Source organism: Lynx canadensis, chromosome X (genome assembly GCF_007474595.2).
Source record: "Lynx canadensis isolate LIC74 chromosome X, mLynCan4.pri.v2, whole genome shotgun sequence".
Taxonomy (NCBI): domain Eukaryota; kingdom Metazoa; phylum Chordata; class Mammalia; order Carnivora; family Felidae; genus Lynx; species Lynx canadensis.
The window spans coordinates 36,079,899-36,101,448 of NC_044321.2; the positions used below are offsets into that span (position 1 = coordinate 36,079,899).

Here is a 21,550-nt window from a genome sequence, read left to right on the forward strand (position 1 = left end):
TCACTCTCTCTCTCTCAAATAAAATAAATAAAAACAGAGGTTTCTAATAAAATGACATCACATTCCTTGAGCATATACTGATAACGCAGATGAGCAACCTAAACACATGGCTGTGACATCCGGTGGAACGAGCATGGAATTTTGAGCTGAGGCAGGTCTGGTTGGAATCTTGGCTCTATCAGTCATTACCTTTTATCAATTTAGGGTCAGGTGCTTTTCTGGAAAATTTGCATGTATCAACTCATTTAACCTTTCTAACAACGCACGAAATTGTGCCACCCCTTTACAGATGAGGGGATCAAAGGGCTGAGAGGTTAAGTAATTTGCCCCAGATCACACAGCTTAGTAAGTGGGAGTGTGAGTTCAGTCTGGTACCAGAGCCTAGGCTCTCGAGCAGTACATTTTATTGGCAAGTTTCTTAGCCTCTTAGGATAGCTGTTGTAAAGGATAAGAACAAAAAATGTAAGTAATGCCCCAGCACAGTGGTACACACAGTAGATGCTTAATAAATGGTACTATTACTACACGGTGATTCTAGGCTAAGAAAAAAATACCAATGAAATCCACAGAATTACATTCAGAGGGCGCCTGGGTGGCCCAGTCGGTTAAGCACTCGACTCTTGATTTTGGCTCAGGTCATGATCTCACGGTTTATGGGATTGAGCCCTGTGTTGGGCTCCATGCTGACAGCAGGGAGCCTGATTGGAATTCTCTCTCTGCCCCTCCCCTGCTCATGCATGGTCTCTCTCAAAATAAAAGAAAAAGAGAATTACAATCAGAAAATTTTAATTTTGTTCTTTGTGATTATAGTGTTCAGCACAAATGTTGTTAAAAAGTTGCTCTCTTAGGTTTAGTCTAAGCAAATATTTGCCCTTCAGGATATTGCCACAGATGGTTTTGCTTAACGATTTTGCTTCTTTCACAGGGGTTCCCCGAGTGAGCCCACATAAGAAGAATCCAGGGGCGCCTGGTTGGCTCAGTCGGTGGAGTGTCTGACTCTTGATCTCAGGGTTGTGAATTCGAGCCCTGTGTTGGGTGTAGAGATTTACTTAAAATCTTAAAAAAAAATCACTAAAAAAAAAAAGAATCCAAAATCACCATCAGAATAAGTGATTTTCCAATGAGGTTGTACTGATTTACACTCCTACCAGCAGTGTGTGAGAGCTCCTATTGTTCTACTTCTTTGTGAACACTTGGTATTATCAGTATTTAACTTTAGCCACCACAGTAGGCAAGTAATGCAATAATGCTGTGCTTTGAGTTTGCATTTCACTGATTATTGAGATTGAGCACTTTTTCATGTTTATTGGGTACTGGATTTCCTCCTCTGTAACGTGTATAAGTCTTTTGACCATTTTTCTTTCCAGTTGTCTTTTTCTCATTGATTTGTAGGAATTTCTTGTATGGTCTGGATATTATACCTCTGTTAGTTATATGTGTTGCAGACACCTTCGTCCATTTTGTGGCTTGCCTGTTCACTCTTCCTATGATATCTTATGAATATAACGTAGATTTACTTTAGTCAAATTTAGCCATCTTTTCCTTTATGGAAAGTATTTTAACCCCTCCTTATCCCTGAAGATATTCTTCAGTATTACTTTGTCAGAGGTTTATAGTTTTCTTTTTCATATTTTGGCCTTTAATACACTGGAGCTGATTTTTGTGTGTGGTATAAAATTAGGAGCCTGATTTCTTTCTTGTCTTTTTCCCTAATGGATACTCAATTGTTCCAGCATGACTTATGGAAAAAACTATCCATTCCTCACTAGTGACTATTTATGTGTGGGAGTGTTTTGGGGATTCTCTTCCATTGGGTCTATTTGAGCATCTCTATGCCCTTACCTTATTATCTCAATGTTTTATAATAAGTGTTGGTATCAGATGGAGCAAGGCCTCTCTCCTTATTCTTCTAGAAGAATATCTTGGCTATTCCTGATTCTGTGCATTTCCATGAAAAACTTAAGATTAGCTTGCCAATTTCAAAATGGTTGAGATTGCATGGAATCAGTGAATTGATCTGGGAGGAATAGACATCTTTACAACACTGAGTCTTCTAGTCCATGAACAAAGTATATCTCTCCATCTGTTTAAGAATTCTTTAATGTCTCAGGGCACCTGGGTGGTTCAGTCAGTTAAATGTCCGACTCTTGGTTTCAGCTCAGGTCATGATTTCATGGTTCGTGGGTTTGAGCCCTTACATCGGGATCTGTGCTGATGGCACAGAGCCTGCTTGGGATTCTGTCTCTCCTCTCTGCCCCTCACCCGCTTGTGCTCTCTCTCTCTCTCTAAATAAATAAACTTAAAAAAAAAGAATTCTTTAATGTCTGAATAAATGTTATAATTCATCCTGTGTCTTGAACATCTTTGTTATATTTGCTCCTAGGTTGTTGATAAAAAAAAAAGATGGGGGTGCCTGGGTGGCTCAGTTGGTTAAGCATCCAACTTCAGCTAAGGTCATCATCTCACGACTCATGAGTTCAAGCCCCGTGTCAGGCTCTTGCTGACAGCTCACAGCCTGGAGCCTGCTTTGGATTCTGTGTCTCCCTCTCTCTCTGCCCTTCCCCTGTTCATGCTCTCTCTCTCTGAAAATAAACAAACATTAAAAAAATTTTGTAATTTAAAAACTTTTCAAATATACACAAGAGTAGAGAATAATGAACCCCAAATACCTACAACCCAGCTTTAACATTTATTAACTCCTGGCTTGTGTTATTTACAACCTACCCACCCTAAGATTATTTTGAAACAAATCCAAGTTTGTATCAGTTCCTCTTTAAATATTCTTAAATTCCTTTTAAATCTACAGGTTTAAATCTACTTTTCTGTCCTTCTCTCCTTTTCTGTCTTGCTATTTATTTGTTCCAGAAACTTGTTTGTCCTGTAGTTTCAAAGTCTGGATTTTTTGGATTTTATCCCTGTGGTGTCTTCAGTAAGTCCCTCTCTCTTTCACATTTTCTGCAACTAGGTAATTAGATCTAGAGGTCTGATCAAATTTAACTTCTATTTTTTATCAAGAACACTTCATAATATTAAGGGTGATGCAGGTTATGTTATACATGGCATGTAAAAAAAATTATTTTCTCTGTTACTGGTAAATAGAAATAAATTGATTTTGTATATTGATTTTATACCAAACATCTTGCTGACCTCACATATTAATTCTAATGGTTTATCTACAGATTCCTTTGAATTTCTATACACAGAATTGTATCACCTGCAATACTTTTTTCCTTTCTAATACTGTTTGCTGTAGGTTTATTTAGATGCTCTCATCAGGTTAAGGAAGTTCCCTTCGATTCAGTTTGTGAGAGTTTTAATGTTAAGTGGATATAAAATTTTACCAAACGCTTTTTCTGCATCTACTGATATGACCATGTGGATTTTCTTTAGTCTGTTAATACACTGAATCGGCTTGATTGGTTTTCAAATGTTGAACTAGCTGTGCATCCCCAGTACAGACTCCACTGGGTCGAGATGTATTATCCTTATTATTGTGTTGCTGGATTCAGTTTGCTAATATTGCGCTGAGAACTTTTATATCTATGTTCATGAGGGAGTGTTGCCTGTAGTTTTCTTGAATCACCGCTTGTGAATTTTGGTATCAGGGTAATGCTGGCATCATGAAATGAGTTGGGAGCTGTGCTATCTTCTTGAAAAGACCGTCCTCCATGTCTTTTATTCTCTCTTGTTCCGTGAGGGTTTTATTTTTATTTGTTTTTGGTTAGGAGAAGGACATTTGGTTAGGAGAAGGACATTTCTTTAAAAACAAAATTTATTTTTGAGAGACCGTATGCACCTGAGTGGGGGAGGGGCAGAGAGAGAGACAGAGAGACAGAGACAGAGAGAGAGAGAGAGAGAGAGAGAGAGAGAGAGAGAGAGAGAGAGAGAGAGAATGAATCCCAAGCAGGCTCCGTACTATCAGCAAGGAGCCTGACAAACTCACAAACCTTGAGATCATGACCTGAACTGTCGTCGGATGCTCAACTGACTGAGCCACCCAGGCGCCCCGGGAGAAGGACATTTATTGGGAAATACTGTGAACTCTCAGCAACAGCATTGAAGTCAATCTCTACATATTACCTAAGTGGCATACAGAGGAGGCTGAGGAAGCCTTTGCTCTGGGGATTCTTCCAGTACAAGCCGATATGTGCCATGGCCATAACTATAGCTTCTGTGAGGCACAGGATCTTTGGAAGCATAAACAGAACTGAGGGAGTTTTGGCTGGTTATGTTACAGTGTATTGAGTCTCTTATAATCGGTGTTTTTAAGCTTAAAGAATAAAAGTAAAAAGTTCCCAGTAAAAATTTGTGGTGTGGCTCTGTGTGACTCAACGAGAGAATGAAACTGCTTGTCACCAGCCACTCAGGAAATGAATGCTCTTTCCTTTAGAGCTCAGTAAGTGCAGGAAAACCATGTCAGGATTTAGATCAACCTGGAGCGAAGTTTCAAATACACACTTCACATTTTATTGCTGACTTGGATGAGGGTCTAGGAGGCAAGGGGAGCGATGACACATTAGGGGACTCAAAATATATCAAAGGGCTTGACTGATGTGCCCTGTCAAGCAAGATGAGATTTAACAAGGATAAATAAGGCAAGGCGTCTGGGTCCAAAAAAACCTGATCTCTCATCTACAGGCTGTGAAAAAGGTCACTTGGTAGGAACACATGGGAACAAAGATTCTGGGTCTGGCTGATGGTGTTGTTTCAAATCTTTCTCAGTGATACTGCATGTCCACTGACGTTCTCCGTATCAATTTGGTTTTCCAGGTCTCGAGGCACCTCTTGCCCAGTGGGCCTTGTCCGCCTCATCCCTGCTAGGATCCCTTTCTCCCTCGACAGTTTTTGCAACTTCATTGAGTTTGTGTTTTTCATAATAAACCAGACATACTTACAGTGTACAATTTCATCAGTGTTGACATATGCAGACATCCCATGAAACCTTCGTTACCATCCAGATCACGGACATTTTCTTCATCTCTGGAATCCTTCCCTCTCACCTCTGGATCCCCAAGCAATGACTGTCACTACAGATTAGTTTTGCCTTTTCTAGAATTTTGTATGAATAGAATCATACAGTATGTTGTCTCTCTTTTTTTTGCCTGGATTTGAGTTTCATCCATATTGTTGTATCAATAGTTCGTTCCTTTTTTATGGCTTAAGAGCATCCTGTTGTATGGCTATGCTGTCCCTTGTTCATCCATTTATCTGTTGATGAAAACTTGAAATTTTAGCCCTTCTGATAGGCGTGTGGCCACTGAGGTTTTGTTACTGCCTTGTTCTTGGAAGTTCCTTTTTGGTTCTTTTTCAAATCTGCCATGCCATTAAACAACTTTCCTGGTCTCTGAAGTTATTTTTCAAGCTTATTACTGATTTAAAAATATATGCACAGTTGTGCAGACTGTTGTTTAAAAACCTTGTCTCCTGGGGCGCCTGGGGGGCTCAGTGGGTTAAGTGTCTCGCTCTTGGTTTCAGCTCAGGTCACGATCTCACAGTTTGTGAGTTCAAGCCCCATGTTGGGCTCTGCGCTGATAGCGTGGAGCCTACTTGGGATTCTTGCTCTCTCACTCTCTCTGCTCCTCCCTCTCTCTCTCTCAAAATAAAAAAAACTTAAAAAACCACCTTGTCTCCTAACTCCAATATATAGAGTGGGTCTGCGTTTGTTTCTGCCATTTCAGTAGGGTCTCTGTTCAGTCTGTGAGGCAGGTCTGGTTTCCTTGTGTACCCGTGGCTTTTTTGTTTTGACTTGTTGGTCACTGCCCTAGTAAAAGTCTACGTGGGGGGTGAGGCAGAGCTCTAGGATGAGGCCTAGGGTAAAAGTCTCCTTCAGAGACTTTATGTTTGTAACAGATATATGAAAGTAGTATTAGTACAGGAGAAGCCTCACATCACATGTAAGGCTGCAGTTCTCCTGGCTGACCCAGGCTGTGTGGACCAGTGGCCACAGTTTTTTCAGGGGAACTTTGTTTTCCTTTTATTTGTGTCTTTTGCTTTGCTCAGTGACAAGCTAGCCTTGTCTACAGTCCCCAGCTGTGGAAGGGCAGTAAGGGCACACTTATCTTAACCTTTTAACCTGAGGGTGTAGCCTCTGTAGTCCTAACAATGGCGGACAGGTCCCCTAACAGAGTCCCCTACTTGTACAGGCCTTAGGTCTTAACCTTGGTTCCCTGGCAGAGAAGTTTTCAGTAATAGATGTGTCCCGTTGGCAAAATGGGCCCACTGGGTGCTCTAATTTTTTTCACTCCAATTGCTTTCATACAAAAGCTGGTCACTGAGTTCCCTAATACCTTTTTGGCTACTTAATGCTTTTAAGGTAATTTTCAAAAGCACGTTTTCTGCAGCCCTTTTCATTTTTTTCCAGCAGGAAGACTGATTCAGATAACCTAGTCCCCCATCCCAAGGAAACAGGGAGCAAATCTGCTTTTCCCTGTTTCTCAGGAGTCCTACAGAGGACTCGGAGCTCTAGGTATCAGGGAAACAGAATTTCTACAGATGATCTGACCAAGGAGAGGAGGTCTGGAGTCTACAGAATTCTTTTCAACAAATGCTCAAAATATATGGCAGCATTCAAGAAAACATCCTGTGGGGCACCCGGGTGGTTCAGTTGGTTAAGCGTCTGACTCTTGATTTCGGCTCAGGTCACGATCTCACAGTGAGTGAGTTTGAGCCCCATATCAGGCTCCCGCCCTTCCCCTGGTCGCAGGTGTGCGTTCTCTCTCCCTCTCTCTCAAAATAAACAAACTCAAAAAAAAAAACAACAAACACATTTTGTAAAATGTAAGTATCACTAATCCCATAATAACATCATCAAAGTGACTTAGAAATCATTTTTGTCCTGCTAATGCTTAAGCTGTTTCTTGAAGATCAGACAGAAAGGCAATGTCAGATGGAAGGCTGCTACTTCCTCTACCTGGGCCCATGAGTCCTTGTATAAAATGATGGCATCTGAAGCTCTTATCAGCTCCGACATTCTAAACGTAAGAATATTTTTGGGGACACAGGATAGCCGGCAGAGGCAATCACGAAAAGGAAATTCACTGAGGGATCCCTCTAACTTGTGAGAAAAATGGGTGAGGAAACAATGATCAATGTCTGTGGACTCAATGCCCCTGGTTTCTTTTAGCTAGGTTCAGGTATTTTGGGATGAACTGCCCCCATGGCGAATGGGTGCTGTATTTCTTGTCGCGTGAAATAAAAGTAAGATATGAAGTCATCTCGTCACTAGATTTCTCATATATTGTCAAAGTTCTGACAAAGGTAAAATCTCCAGCGTCTTTCAAAACAGAGTTCAAGTAAGCAAATTGTAACAACAGCAGAAATAGATTTTACCAAAATATATAGTAATCTGTGACTCCTTGGCTGTCAGTTAAAGATGGTGTGGAAAAGGTGTCTGACTTTAACCTGTTTTCACAGCTTAAACTTCCTCATAAAATGTGTGTTTTTAAAGATGTGGCGAGGTAAAGAATGAAGTTTTCAAACAAAGCTGCCTTTTTCTCCTAACGGTATAACCTATATTACCTTCAAATACCCTGAGCAGCACTAAATCGTGGCCCTTGAGTTTTTTGCTGGTGGGAGGGTGGAATGAGCGAGCATGTGGAGGGGTGAGGAGAGGGTTTGTTTTAAAACAAATCCCAAAACACAGATCTGAAAGGATGGAAGCAGCATGTGGGAGGTGGGGGGCTATGTTAAGGGACCACGGCCTGACCAGGACCCCATGTGAACCAAGGCTAGCCGCTCAACCTCCCTCTAGACCCTCCTCCTCTCCTTTGTTTCACATAAAAGACCTGGCTCGGTAAGCAGGAACTTACTAGATGCTGAGGATTTAGAATCCTTGGATGACTGGGGCACCTGGGTGGCTCAGTCGATTGGGCATCTGACTTCGGCTCAGATCATGATCCCACAGCTTGTGAGTTCAAGCCCTGCATCAGGCTCTGTGCTGACAGCTCAGAGCCTGGAGCCTGCTTCGGATTCTGTGTCTCCTTGTCTCTCTGCCTCTTCCCCACTCGTACTCTGTCACTCTCTCTCTTTCTCTCAAAAATAAACATTAAAAAAATACATAGAATTCTTGGATGACTAACCTGAGTTTTGATTGGCTAGGAGAGCAAACAGGTTTGACCCAATAAAACAATATAAAGTTGAAAAGCGGATGGTCAGGGCTCCGTTTTTATTATAAAACCAAACCACATACCATTCCTGAAGTTCAGGAGAAGGAATGAGACCTGCGGTTCCATTTTTGGAGTTTTCCAGTTTACCCTGCCACCAGTTGTGATCATCCTTACTAATAATCTGGATAATGTCGCCAACTCTGAATCGAATGCCAGCTTCTTTGCAGGGGATGAGGTCATCCTTGGCTGGATCATATTCAAATTGTGCTCTTACATAGATCTATAAAACAGGAGTTTGTAAGAAAGGCTGCCATGGTGATGTGGGAGCAAACAGCTCTAACCTAATAACCACACACCAACACTTACAATACAAACAGGACATTAGATGGTGAAGCCAAATGATGCATGGAAAATAGGACACAAAACTGCTACCGCTAGAGACAATGTACTACCTTGGATGTGTGCAGGTTCAAGTCTTGGCGGTATTTGTTTGGAGGGAGCACCGTAACATACTTGTTTAATAAAAATGAAGACTTAGTTTCTGCTTTTACTGTAACAGAATGGGCCTATAATTATAGAGAAGTACTCTTACCATTTTTAAATCTGCATATATTCAGCTCATGTGGTAGGCAAGTTGTCATGATCACGTGGCAGCCTTTATGCCACATACACAAGCACTCAGGGTGGGTTCTAACCCAAAAACAGCACGTGATACAAAGCTAGCAAGCGCTGTGTAAACCATGCCAAGTGGTTTGACAGCTGGTGGTGTGTCCACACACTGCTGACAGACTTCAGTGTGATCGAAACTATTTTAAAGCATTAAAAACACAGCGTTATTAACTTTCTCAGAAGGATTGGGGCTCTATAGTTGTATTTTACTTGTCTTAGAGAAGAAAAACGACTTTGAATCCTGACTTTGCCACTTGAAGTCAGCACAGAGCTGCACGATCTGCATAGTTCAAGGCTCTGGGTTTTAGGGAATGTAAATGTAACTAGTAAATATTATACAAGGGGACAGATTAGCACACGAGGGGTTATATGGCAGCGTTTTATGAACTGCCGTATTTCTAAAATGCTTTAAAAGAAGGTGCTATGTATATAATTCAGTCTTAGGAATAAACTGGGGCGGGGGGGGGGGCGGATTCTATCAGGTGCTAATTTATGCAGACCTTAACTCCCAATCAGGTTATTTTTTAACACCAAATTCCAAGAAGATTCCCCGAAAAATTCTCTCTCTTGAAATTAAATTTGAATATTAATGTTTAAGTCACTGTAAAACCAACCTGAAGGCTTTGGAACTGTTGTGTGATTACTGTGCTCAAGTTTTCTTTTCAGAAAGCCAGCCTATAAAATTGGTCTCTGCATGGGCACCCGAGAGCCGTACTCCTGAAGTACGTACTCGCTTACGTAGCACTTCACTTTTCCCGCGTGGACCAACACAGGCACATTGGGGTGGAAAGCCAGGACGCTTACGTCCTCGTTTTTCATTGTAAGTGGCTTTTAGAAATAAACATGCAAATACAGATTTAGAAAAGGTTTCTTGGAATTTCAGAGAATTCCTGCTTAAACGTGTTTATCAGCACATACGTTTCAGTTACTCTCAGAATTCTACGAGTTTTGTGACCTTTGAATTTTTTTTTTCCCACTCCAGAGGCAGGCCCAGAAGACCCCCAAAGGCTGAATTCTTAGCCATCAACACAAATTTATCAGGTTGAAGTTACAATAACCGTCACAGCTACAAAGAGGTGAGGAAAAAATCTTTATAGAAAATTAGTCATATGTAATGTGTTAAAATGAAATGGTACAAGCTCTCAATGCTTAAATGTTATGGTCCAAAATGCAGACATTATGGGATGGAAAGGGTTAATAAAAGATTGGCTATTAGCAGCTCAGTTTAGAGAAATTTCTATAGAGGATATCTATTCACCTGTCGTCCTTTTGGTTGGGTAGTTGATGGCAAGTCCTGTAGAATAAAGCCAACCCAGGAGAAAAATTTTCATTTACTTTTCAAGAGTACAAGGTAATTTGTGTGTTCTGTTACAATATGGTTAAAAAAATGAGCTAGATTTCAGTTGTAAAGAGATCATATACATTATTCCATTTCTCAGAAATGTTGAGTTATCAAAAAAAATCAAACCCAGGCCATTTAGCAGCAAGCTGAAGAAAGCAGGTAAGTTTAAGCAAGAGAGAAAATGTGTTCTTAAGAAACAACTCAGCATCTTCAACACAAAAGCCACTGCGAGTGAAATAGCCCTATTAAAAACAAAAACAAAACCCCAAACTAAAAAAGAGCTGATGCCCTTTTCGACTTAGTCACTGCAATCAGATTTTGAAAAATTCAATGGCTATATGGATTTTCACCATCTTTAAAGTATTACATGTAAGCTATTATAAATGAATTCCTTTGGTAGCCTATTTCGAAGTCAAAAATAAAGGTTGTAGGAAATTTTCTCCCATAATTTCTCTTACTGACATCATTCCATTAAGAGGATCTCTAAATCGTTTAAAATTTTATCTGATTAAAAACAGTTGATGTGTTTTTAAAGGGCACGTTAAGAGGAAAGAAGCGATACTGCTGCATTTGTGAAACTCTCGACAAATTTCAACAGCAATATCAGCAACGTAAAGATTTTGTTACCCCGAAATACCACATACTTGCACCTTAAGTGCTTCCGTTTAAGTAAGTGAAAAACAATTCATATTGCAAAATGAATCGTTCTGAAAAAATGGTAAAATTCTAAGTTCAAGTCAAAAGATCAAGTAGTTTGTGTTAAAGATGTGATAACAGCGTGGCTTAAGTGCAGTTTGAAGCCAGTTCCTTTTGCTTTTCATATCCAGGCAAGGCTTATAATTCACAAAAATATGTGCACGTACCACAATAACAGAGGGCACACCAATTCATAACGTAGATAGCGGAAACTAAAACATGTTGCTGATATCACTCAGAATAGACAACTACAAAGCCCGAGAATACCCACATGCCTACTCTGCAAAATCCTTACGTTTCTTCATCTTTCTCCAATTAAAAAAAAAAACATTTAGAAATTTCAACAAATTGCCACTTATATCCTTTGCGTAAGTCCGAGCAAAGTCATAAATGCTAGTGGGGTGACACAGAAATATTTTGAGAATGACCAAGGCAGTCTTGAGCTCCAGTTCTTCAAATTTAACTAGTGAAAGGGTTTTTTTTTTTTTTTTTTTTTTTCACGAGAAGAAAATGTGGAAAAGGCTTTCCGGGGGTAAACTGCATTGTAGCTGTAGTAGCCTTGTATATCGGCAGAAGACAATATTTCCACTGAACACATGTAGCTAGAACACTCAAGGCAGGTGGCACCAACAAAATTGTCACACTTTGCTGTGTGGAGCTAGAGTTCTTACCGAAACAGAATTGTTAGTGCTGCTATGACCATTAGCTGGGGACTGTCTGGAAGTGGAGGGGGAATCTCTCTGAAATAAGACACAAGGTTCATTAACACAGAACACCAGCACAGAAACAGAGATATTCACATCAACAGTTACAACCACAGTCTGACAACCGTTTCCTCTGAGGTTTTAGCTGCAAAGGTGCTATGCTGACTTACGTGCATGGTTTCACAGAAGTCTGACAAAATTTTTGCAGTCTGAAGATTCACATATTGTAAGTGATGGCCACGTCCTTTATTAAGAATTTCTTTCCTGTCTCCAACATTCTATGCAACCTTGGCTTACTTTAAAGTGAGACCCGGAAGAGTGAATTGGTATTAAAATCCTATCAGGTACTGTGAAATGACAAATATCACTAGAAACTTATTGTGCTGAAGATCCCAACTGCCTAATTTTTGTTGAAAATTAGGCTTGAAAAGCATGTAATAGTTTTTAGGTACCTCGGTGTCAAAATTTACTGAATGACTCATTTGAAGTGAAACAAATCTAAAAAAAATAAACCAAAAGACTTCTCATGTCGTAATCACCTTGGAGTCCTTCTAGGACAGAAATTACTAATAAGGGTAAAAGATAGACATACACCAGAGAAGAAACCTTTATTCTTTAGATCATTTTAGCAGATTGATTAAAACAATAACCTTGAGCCTCTAAAAATATTATACTTCTGGCAAAGGTCTCCGGAGGCACAGCCACTCTCCCTAGATCGACAGTCCTCAGTCACACTCTCTATACTGTGTGGCACACTCACAATCCTTTCTGGGCTCCATTCCCTTATTTTCCAAATCAGCTTTAATGATAATGAGGAGAGGAGGGAAATATGTATTTTGACATTTTTGGTTTAGTAGAGTTCTTTGAAACCTTTGAGATGGACGTGTCTGCTCAAAAGACATTTGTTTTTTTTTTCTAGAAGATCTAAAGAAAACTTCTGGAACTTGTTAGCTCTTTAAATAACGGGCTCCCTTAGAGGAGTATTCTCAAATCTTCATGAGCAGATTGATTTCTAGGTCCACTCCCAGAGACTTAAGTCACTGGGGCCAGGGTGAGGGCAGCGGTGTCCTCTTTTGCCAAGGAGGGTACAACGATGTGGGTGGCCAGAGAGCCCTTCTTTGGGAAGTATTGCCCTAGCTGGGAAGAATCCAACCATAGGTTTGAGTTCTGCCAGAGAACAGGAGGGTCAAACAGGTTGGGGTTAAGGCTAGGAGGGTAATATCATTTTTTCTACTATTCGGAGGTAAAGGAGATAAGGGGGGGAGGGCTCTTCTTACTCAAGTGTAGAATTTACACATGTAATAATACTAGTCCCATCCTAAAACCAGTTCCACCACTTAAAAACCGCAAGAGAAACTTATGTTATATTAATAACTAACAACATCCTCTGGTTAGTTAACTAAAAAGACAAGAAAAAAATCAATCATATTTACTAAATTTCTTCAATGATGAGAAATGGTATGAAGACCACCTGCGATTTTAGGATATTAAAACGCTGCACATAAAAAATGTGTGTGACATTCTCTCCTTCCCAGCAAGGTTTGTGTTCTAGGTAACCAATTGCAAAACCATGAATCCTGGAGCAGAAGAAGTTCTGCATTTTCTTTTGAGGTATAGTATTAATTGAAGTTCCATAAAAAGCCACCAAGAGGAGCTCAAAACCTGATGTAACAGAAACCCCAATTGTCATGGTTCACTAAAAATATACTGGGCAAAACTACAAATTCTTAGACATATCTTCAATAGGTTTAGAGAAAAAACATGAAGCCTCTGAGTTTGCTTGTGAAATTTACAGCATTGCTAAGAGCCTGGAAGAAGCCTTATAATTCCTCCCTCAGCTTTTCCTGAGGTCAAATTCAATTTTCTAGAGGAGTTCCAGTAAGTTACTTGTGAGTCCTAAAAAATTCACTGTGGGAAATGTGTACGCACATGGATGCATACACGCTTGGAAGATGCACACGGAAGAACAAGCTTCAGAAAATAATGCTCTGTGTGTATAATGCCTGAAGGATGATCCCTTTCATGCCAGTTTGTGTTTCCAAATACGAAAAGGATCGCTTTTGGAATCTCATTTAATAAGCAACAGAAAACTGAATAACATAGCTTGGAAAAGCCACAGTTTCTATAGGGTACACCTACTGTAAGAAAGAAACTTGGGGGCTGTATTACTCTAAAAAACTTACTTCCTTGTGAATCACACAATGTTCCATGTTTAAGCGATTGCACAGAAGGTTGCAAAAGCCTATACTCCCTCTAATAAAGCCAGTTACCAATTCGTCACGGACTTAACACCTATCTAAGGACTTGTCGCAATTATTTGAGCACCTTGATCTTAACAGAAATAGATCACTTCTTAGATTCTTGGAAAGAAGAACTATCTGTGTGATTTCTTAATAAGGGAAGTGAATGTACTTCCTGGAAATATTATTGCAATTATCTTTTTTGTTTTGTTTTTTTTCCTCAGAGACTCCATTTGTTCTTATTAAGCCTCATGTCATTATTTGTAGCTCCTCTCTATTTTGCTCCAGTTCCAGCCTGCAGAAAGTTCAAGTGCTGAGGAGTTCCCCGTGGAAGCAGGGCTGAGTAGGTGAATGGAACCTACTCTGTTCCGTTATCTTTGTTGTAAAATTGGTGTGCAGTGATCAACAGCACAGGCAGAAACAATTTCCCAGAAAGCCAAAACATTCAGCCATCAGCAGACAGTTAGTTAAGAACCCAGAGGAGACAGGGGTGTGTGTGTGGGGGGTGGGGTTGCGCCAGAGCCATTACCTCACAGGACGATGACTGAGTGCGGTAACTTGGCACGATCTTGAAGGTGATACTCCCCCGCATTTCCCGCTGGAGGAAGAATAAAGGAGAGCTCTCTTAACAAACAAATGTTGCACATAAAGACAAGTGAGAAACCACTCGACTTGTGTGTGTTGTGTGTGGGGTAATTAATGCAAGCCAGCTGAGCACGCATGGGCCTAACATGAAATCGAAATCGAGTTATAAGGTAGGGGCTGCTCACAGGAATAGAAATTGTTCTTGGGAGACATCCCTGCAAAGTCAAGGCTGGCTGCCTTGTTCATGCAGGAGTGGTGGAAACAGACCTCAGGTGGTTACCTTTTTATAGGCACAAAGATGAAAACCTTTAAGTGCCTTTCAAAAGTGAACATGAATCGAGCCAGTCAAGAGAACAAGTAATTACATAAAAATGATATTTGGTCTTCTACATTATGATGGTGCTCCATTAAGTTTGCCGCTTCTTTCATAATTTTGGCCTTATTGTTTTTACTGTGGTGAGTCAGGGTGCTTCTAATAGATATTCATAACATGGGAGGCTGCTACAATTGTGGTAGGAAGATGGTCCCAGAACATCTGCCTCCACTCAGCAGGACAATGAACATAGACCAGGGACTGTCATCCTGCTTTTTTAATGCAAAGCCAATTGTGAACACAGACTTTGGATATGTACGGTAAAAAATAGCTTGGTCTACTATGTCTTTCCTTCCTTCTGTGCCGTGGAGAAATCTAATACAGCTGGCTATGACTCAGCTAAACAGGAACAAGGTTTCTGACATTGCTAATGTCAGCAGGATTGGGGTCAGTGAGAAACCAGTTCACAGATACGCACAAGTTGCTTGTCAGTCCTAAAAAATTCACTGTGGGAAATGTGTATGCACATTGATGCACACCTGCTTGGAAGATGCACATGGGAGAACACGCTTCAAAAAAAAATACTCTAGCTGTGTGTATAATGACCGAAGGACGATACCCTTCATGCCAGGGGACTGGAAAGGTTATCTTTACAGGTCTGCTCAGTAAGAAACAGGAGATCAAGGATGAAATGAGAGCATTGAAGCCCACACTGCTAGATGGGCAAGATGTTTCCAAACTCTGGGACATGCAAACATTTTCTCAGTTGTCTACCCCCCCACCCCCAATTTTTTTTAAAGTAGGCTCCACGCCCAGCGTGGATCAAGACCTGAGCTGAGATCAAGAGTCAGACACTCAATCAACTGAGCCACCCAGGCACCCCCCGCCCCCGCTCCGTTGTCAATTCTTATAAATGTTGTAGAAATTCAAGTCCACACAAACGATAGTATCAAAAATACTCTGATTACAAAAGAATACCCCTTATCTGTGTGTTAAAAAACAAACTAACAAACTGAAAGTCAATCTTGGAAAAAGACAAAGAAACTTTCATTTACTCACAAGCATTTTTTGCAGCTGTTCCACTGTTTGATTAGCCACACTGATGCCATTAATCTCTCGAATTTCATCACCAACATGAAGTGTACCTAAAGAAAGGACATGAAATGTGAAATTAATATATATACATATTTTAACAACAAAATCCAAAGGCAGCAATGTAAGTAATTAAAAAAAATTAAGCTAAACACTGAAGGCCAATATTTCAGAAACAGGTACAGCTTTGGCTCACCCAAGTGTCATGTAGTGAACTCATCAAAACAGATACATTTACTTATAGAAGACACACTTTTGAAAGATGGCTGTGGAAATCTGCTGATTTCTGAGAGAGGCACTGCGTATAGTCGTTTAAAATGACAGTTTCTAGGGGCGCCTGGGTGGCGCAGTCGGTTAAGCGTCCGACTTCAGCCAGGTCACGATCTCGCGGTCCGGGAGTTCAAGCCCCGCGTCAGGCTCTGGGCTGATGGCTCAGAGCCTGGAGCCTGTTTCCGATTCTGTGTCTCCCTCTCTCTCTGCCCCTCCCCCGTTCATGCTCTGTCTCTCTCTGTCCCAAAAATAAATAAACGTTGAAAAAAAAAATTAAAAAAAAAAAACAAAATGACAGTTTCTAGATCTAGCGTGTCTGGGTGCAAATCTCAGCCACATCACTTACTAGAGTTAAGACCTTAGGAGGGTTACCAAAACTTTCCATGTCTCGGTTTTCACATTTACAAAATGGAGATGAAAATAGTACCTATTTCATATGATTGTTTTGAGGATTAAATTAGCTTAATATGCACAGAAGGATTAGAAATGTTCTTGGCACACAGTAAGTACCATTTAAGTGTCCGTTATTAATTTCTACCATTATTATCTACCAAATACCATACAAAGAATTGTGATAATACCTGTACAACGCTAAGCTTATGGTAGACAAAACACAATCCTTTTATAATAATTTGGTAGGCATTTCAGGGTCCTGTAATACTTAAATTGGAAAAAGTGACCAAGAACCAATGCTTACAGAGTTATGTAAAATTTTACTTCCTTGTTTATAAATTGTGCACACGTTAACATGCTGACCTGACTTTATTACGAAAAGCTCACAGTGTCTTTTACAGGTACATACTAAAATGTCCATAAAGAAAATAAGATGCCTGTAATTTGCTTCAAAATAATCCAGGGGAGTGGACAGTAGGGCAAGTATGGATGAAACCAGCATGGCCATGAATTACCAGTAATTCTAGTGGGTTATGGGTACATGGGTGATCACTGCACTATACTTTCTACTTTTCTCCACTTGAACTCACTGCGCTGTTCTTTCTACTCATGTTTGAAAATTAACATAATAAAACAAAAATTTGGAGACTTTTGTTTCCAATATGGCTGGTTAGTCACTCGAAGAATTTCTCACAATGATCTCTCACCTAGGGTACACCTCTTCAAGTGTTACTGGTCTCAAAACAGGAGTATAAATGCCTAAGAGCACTTCCTACTTCCATATCTACCATCAGCTCCACATAGAAACCTGTGAGCTGGATCCAGAGTGGTAGCAAACTAAGGGTGGAATGAAATAGCGGAAAGGGTGAATGACATAGTAGCAATGCCTGCTAGCTGGATTCTGAGCCTTGGGCCAACAGCAAGTTAGAGAAGCTGAGCCTGGGAATCTGTAGGGAGGCAAGACTCAGATCTGTGGTGCTCCATGGTAACTAGTAGAAGAGGGAACAAACTCTCTCTGGAGGAAAGTGTTCCCAGTTTAGGCCCACAGGACTTCCACTAATTGGAACAATGAGCTCACAATCAAAGACCACCAAACACACAATAAGGCAAACTACTATGTGAGTCATCAGAAACAGAAAAAACAGATTTATTTACGTTTTTTAAAATTTATTTTTGAGAAGGATATAAACAGTAAGAGGGGGAGGGGCAGAGAGAGGAGACAGAATTCCAAGCAGCTCCACACTGTTAGCACAGAGCCTGATGTGGGGCTCAAACCCACGAACTGCGAGATCATGACCTGAGCTGAAATCAAGAGTTGGACGTTTATCCGACTGAGCCACCCAGGTTCCCCCAGAAAAAACAGATTTAAATCACAAGGAGAACAGATACTGGAATGATCAGATACAGAATGTAAAATGGCTACACATTAATAAAACTAAGTACAAATGACTAGTACTTCTAGAAAAGAAAAATATAACTGGTGATATAAACCAATGAATCGATGAGTTGAACACGAATTCAGATATGGCTGAAAAGAGTTTCAGTGAACTGGAAGAAAAAACCAAATAAATTACCTAGAATGCAAGTCAGAGAAATAAGGAGATACAGAAAATAGGAAATAAGAAATAAAGAAAATAGGAAAAGAAAGAGATATGGAGGGAATGTCTAGCGCATGTCCAGTGGAGTTCAGAAGGAATATGGAGAATGGGGAAGAGGCAATATTTGAAGAAATAACGGTTGCAAACTTTCCTATCTGGCGAAAACATGATTATACAGATCCAGGAAGAATAATGTATCCCAAACAGGATAAATAAAAGAAATCCATGCTGGATGGTAGTGAAACTATAGAACATCTAAAGACAAAGACCTTAAAATAATCAGAGAAAGGACAATTCTAGTGACATCAGACTTTCCGATGTCAAACAATGGATGCCAAAATACAACAGAATGGTAACCATCAACCTAAAATTGTGTTCTCAACAAAAGTAATTTTCATGATTGGGGCTGAAATAAAATATTTACAGATAAATACCACATGAGAGAGTTTATCAACAGGAGACTGGCACTAAAGGAACTTTTAAGGATGTGCTTTAGGAAGAAGGAAAATGTTCCCCAAAGATGGTCTGAGATTTAAGAAGGAATGGTGAATTTACACCTGAAACTAATATAACACTGCATGTTAAGTATACTGGAAATAAAATTAAAAAAAATAGAAGGAATGGTGAGTAAATAAAATTATAAACATTTATGTAAATCCAAAAAAAATGGTCATATATTAATAGTAATTACAAATTTGTGAATTTAAAACAGGACAGAACTAAAATACTGGGCAAGAATAATATGTAAATCAGGAATACAATCAAATTTAGTGTTCGAATGTCTTTGTATTCTTTGGGAATGGGATTAAGATATTGTTTCACTTCAGTATATTTAATGTTAAATATGTATGATAAAATTTCAAGGTAACCACCTAAAAAATAGAAATAGAATGCTGAAATTCTAAACTACCAGGGAGAAAAAAGGGAACAAAAAATGAACAGAAAACCAATTACAAAATGGAATAAATATAAATAAAAAAGCAAGATGACAGAAGTCACAATAAATATCAATGGACTAATGCCCATTAAAAGATGGTGATCATCAAAGTACATTAAAAAATGAACAACTTAGCTTAAAAAATGTTTGCAAGAGACACACTGATGCATACAAGCAGAGAATGGTTGGAAATAAAAGCATGGAAGAAGACGTGCTAGCAAATACTAAAATAAAACTGGAATAAGTGTATTACTATTAGATAAATAGGTTTTAGCAGTTTTAATGTTAACTTATTTGGAAAGAGAGAGTGAGAGTGGGGGTGGGCAGAGAGAGAGAGGGAAAGAGAGTATCCCAAGCAGGCTCCACACTCAGTGGGGAACCTGATGTGGGGCTGGATCTCATGACAGTGAGATCGTGACCTGAGCCAAAATCAAGAGTCAGACGTTCGACCAACTGAGCCACGTAGGTGCCCCTTAATAAATAGGTTTTAAATAGAAAGTATTAAGAATAGAAATGGTTACCAGATATTTCCATGCACCTAATAAGACAGCTTTAAATAAAGCCAAAATTGAGAGCTCTACGGGTAGGAATTGAAAAACACTACTATGATAGTGAGATATGTCAGCAATTACTGATAGGTCAGGTAGACAAAAAACTAGTCAAGAAATAGAAGATGTGAAGAAAACAATTAATAGCCCCAAGCCAATCATCATATAGAGAACTTTCCATGCAACAGTTAAAGAACAAACCTTCTTAAGTACACATGGACCTTTACAAAACTGATTAAAGTCCTATGCCATAAGGTAAGTCTCAAGAAACCTCAAAGAAATGGTGTCATACAGACCACACTCTCTGACCATGGTGCAATTAAGTTAGAAGTAAATTATAAAAAGATACATAGAAAATCTTAGATGTGGTATGTAAAAAAACACTCCTAAATAACTGTGGGTCAATGAAAGATACCATAATAGGAATTTAAGAGTACTTAAAACTGAATTACAATAAAAATTCTTCATATCAAAACTGGTGGAATACAGATAAATGAGTACTTAAGGGTAGAGTTTACACTCAAATGCATATATTAGAAATAAAGACTGGGATAAATGAACTAAGCATCTAATTAGGAAAGTTAGATACAACCAATAAGAAGTAGAATGAAGGAGAGAAATAGAAATCAGGTCATAAAACAATGAAATAGGAAATAAACATACAACAGAGAGAATTAACAGAACCCCAAGTGGGTTTTTGAACAAAACCCTGGCAAAGTTAATGAAGGGAAAAAAGACAAGGCACAAATAAACAATTTTAGTACTAAACAAGGGGACATAATTACAGAGATGGCAGGGAATAAGAAGCTTAGTGAAATAATTTTTAAAACTTTTTTTTAAGGAAAATGTAATTTACCAAACTCATTCAAGATACAGAAAGCCCGAATGCCTGAATAACTGTTAAAGAAACTGAAGCAGTTGTTAAAAAAAAAAAAAGAAAAAAAGAAATCTTTCCTAAAGAAACCCAAATCCAAAACCAAACACCAGGCCTTGATAGTTTTATAGGTAAGTTCTACCAAACTTTAAAGGTACAAATCATTCCAATATTATACAAAGTCTTTCAGAGAAGTCATCAAGGGAGAAGGCTCTCCAAGTCATTTTATGAAGTAATGTAACTTTGAAATTAAAACCATACAGAGAAAGACCAGAAAGGAAAACTAATTACAGCCCAGTCTCACTCATAATTGCAAATACAAAAATCATAAACAAAACATTACAGGATCCAGCAGCACATACAAAAAAAAAATAACATACAATGACTAAGTTGGGTTTATCTGAGAAGTGCAAAAGGGCTTTATCATAAGAAAATCTTTAAAAGTCATTTACTACATTAATAGATAAAAGAAAAACAAATGATCATCTCAGCAGATGAAGCGCATTTGATAAAATTCAAACCCAATCATAATGAAATGGTTCAGCAACTAAGAATATAAGAGAACTTCCTCAGCCCTAATAGAAGGCATCTACTAAAATCTACAGTAAATGTTATTCTTCATGGGAAACACTGGAAAGCTACCTTTCAAAAACAAGAATAGGACCAGGATGTCCACTACACCACTTTTTTTTGAATTAAAATATTTTTTTAACATTTATTTACTTTTGAGAGACAGATACAGAGCATGAACATGGGAGGGGCCGAGAGAGAGGGAGACACAGAATCTGAAGCAGGCTCCAGGCTCCGAGCTGTCAGCACAGAGCCCAACATGAGCTCGGACCCATGAACTGTGAAATCATGACCTGAGCCGAAGCTGGACACTTCACTGACTGAGCCACCAAGGGGCACCCCCACTTCTTTTTTTTTTTTTTTTAAAGTGTTGTTTATTTATTTGGTGGGGGGGATGAGGGGCAGAGAGAGAGGGAGAGCGAGAATCCCAAGCAAGCCCTATGCTGTCAGCACAGAGCCGGATATGGGGCTCGATCCCCTGAACTGTGAGATCATGACTTGAGCCGAAATCAAGAGTCGGACACTTAACCAACTGAGCCACCCAGGCACTCAGCTGTACATCACTTCTTTTTTAAACATTTCTTTAATGTTTATTTATTATTGAGAGACAGAGA

The 21,550-nt window shown here is 39.4% G+C and overlaps 1 protein-coding gene and 1 long non-coding RNA gene across 7 annotated transcripts in view; one reads left to right on the forward strand and one right to left on the reverse strand.

Annotated features, from left to right (window-relative positions):
* Nucleotides 1–21,550, reverse strand: part of CASK (calcium/calmodulin dependent serine protein kinase) — a 230,704-nt gene that overhangs the window by 22,727 nt on the left and 186,427 nt on the right. For 2 of the 6 annotated variants that reach the window (XM_030305111.1, XM_030305110.1), the window contains 5 exons: nucleotides 15,714–15,799; nucleotides 14,286–14,354; nucleotides 11,484–11,552; nucleotides 10,033–10,068; nucleotides 8,189–8,385 (listed from right to left, as the gene is read on the reverse strand). In XM_030305111.1, coding sequence (XP_030160971.1) covers nucleotides 8,189–8,385; nucleotides 10,033–10,068; nucleotides 11,484–11,552; nucleotides 14,286–14,354; nucleotides 15,714–15,799 — 457 coding nt within the window. The remainder of the gene's footprint in view (nucleotides 1–8,188; nucleotides 8,386–10,032; nucleotides 10,069–11,483; nucleotides 11,553–14,285; nucleotides 14,355–15,713; nucleotides 15,800–21,550) is intronic. The other 4 variants (XM_032592039.1, XM_030305113.1, XM_030305112.1 and 1 more) reach the window with 3 other exon arrangements.
* On the forward strand, nucleotides 9,433–20,570 carry LOC115507040. The gene is made up of 4 exons (XR_004343210.1): nucleotides 9,433–9,594; nucleotides 9,757–9,850; nucleotides 10,652–10,785; nucleotides 20,334–20,570. It is a non-coding gene; the product is annotated as an uncharacterized LOC115507040 (long non-coding RNA).